Source organism: Habropoda laboriosa, unplaced genomic scaffold (genome assembly GCF_001263275.1).
Source record: "Habropoda laboriosa isolate 0110345459 unplaced genomic scaffold, ASM126327v1 scaffold88, whole genome shotgun sequence".
Taxonomy (NCBI): domain Eukaryota; kingdom Metazoa; phylum Arthropoda; class Insecta; order Hymenoptera; family Apidae; genus Habropoda; species Habropoda laboriosa.
Window position 1 is genome coordinate 426,101 of NW_017100219.1, and position 1,778 is coordinate 427,878.

The 1,778-nt window shown below is 42.9% G+C and overlaps 1 protein-coding gene across 1 annotated transcript in view; it reads left to right on the plus strand.

Annotated features, from left to right (window-relative positions):
* Positions 1 to 1,778, plus strand: part of LOC108570999 (histone acetyltransferase p300) — a 14,240-nt gene that overhangs the window by 6,775 nt on the left and 5,687 nt on the right. Inside the window, exons 8-9 of the mRNA XM_017932955.1 lie at positions 1 to 1,155; positions 1,237 to 1,394. Of these exons, the coding sequence (XP_017788444.1) occupies positions 1 to 1,155; positions 1,237 to 1,394 (1,313 nt within the window). The remainder of the gene's footprint in view (positions 1,156 to 1,236; positions 1,395 to 1,778) is intronic.

Genomic DNA, 1,778 nt, shown 5'->3' on the forward strand with positions numbered 1-1,778 from the left:
CAGCAGCAGCCGTCACAACCTCAGCCGCAACAACCACCAAGCCAATCGCAATCACAACAGCCGACAAGTAGTTCGAATCAAAGCGGCACGACGACCTCGATGCCACAAGCACCATCGCCTTTTAGCGGTATGCAACAACAAAATAACCAACAGCAAAACCAATTCAACAGTAGTCGGCCTTTGTCGGTTCCAACACCTAACGATAATGGCATTAGCACCTCGACACCACAAACGATACCACCTCCCGCTTCTAGTGGGCCTAGTCCTGGTCCAGCGACAACGGCTAATGGACCTCAATCTACAACTTCCACACCTAACACACCACTCGTTCCTTCATTAATGACTCCAAATCAGTCAGTTTCTTCCGCTAATCAAACGCCGCCTCATCCTGCTACCACACCATCCCCTGCAGGTCTTGTAAGCCTTGGTAAGGGCATGACATCTCAGGAGAGGGCTGCACTAAACGCGCCAAGAACTTCGTCTATGTCTTCGCAAATGGCTGCTATCACAGCTGCCTTGGATCGTGATAATTCTCCTAGTCCACCAATGAATAACAATAAGGGAAAATTGGATTCCATAAAAGAAGAGAACATGAAAATGGAGATCAAGACAGAGGATGGTTCTGATAATCACAGAATGGACGGTGGTAAAAGTGTGAACAGCGACGTGTCCATGAAAACTGAAATAAAAACAGAACCGATGGAAGAAGGATCCAGCGAGGGTATTGTAAAGGACGAATCTTCTGGTATTAAGGAAGAACCAGTGACGCCAATGTCAAGTCAAGACACAACACCAGACATTAAGCCATTAGTTCCTGAACCGATACAGCCAAGTGGGACATCGACGGACAAGAAGAGATTATGTTTATTCAAGCCGGACGAATTGCGTCAAGCACTGATGCCGACGTTGGAGAAGCTTTATCGCCAAGATCCAGAATCCATACCGTTTAGACAACCCGTTGATCCTCAAGCATTGGGAATTCCAGATTATTTCGATATCGTCAAAAAACCAATGGACCTTTCGACGATCAAAAGAAAATTGGACACGGGGCAGTACAGTGATCCGTGGGAATACGTGGACGATGTGTGGATGATGTTTGATAACGCGTGGCTTTACAACCGTAAAACCTCGCGCGTTTACAGATATTGTACGAAGGTACATTTATTTCAGAGTCTCTACGTACCGATAATCATCGATGTGGCATTCAAATTACAAATACTTCTCTGTTGATTTTAGCTCTCTGAAGTTTTCGAGCAAGAGATAGATCCTGTAATGCAAGCCTTAGGATATTGTTGTGGAAGAAAATACACATTCAATCCACAAGTTCTGTGTTGTTATGGCAAACAGCTTTGTACAATACCGAGAGACGCAAAGTACTACTCCTATCAGAATAGGTCAGTATTGAATAGAGTTTTAGTTCAATAACTATGTGCAACAAGAGAATTTATTTAATAATTTGAAAAAATAGTCTGCATGATGGGAATATGTTAGTAGGTTTTATCTCCATCTTGCCCTTTAGCAACTTCTTTACTTAGACAATTAGATATCTTGTTAATGACTTCTGTTGCTCCCAGCTGTCTTTTAAAGATTACTGACATTAGTTTTTACCTTGTTAAGTTTTAGAAATTCAAATTGTATTCAGGCGCATTCGACATACGCGGTACATTTTTATGTGAAAATGTTCTCTAACCGAATACGCCAGATTAAATTGGCAGGCTAATTATCCTGTTTCGGCGATACCAGTCGATTCAGGCCAGTCCCCTGACCTACACTTCTTT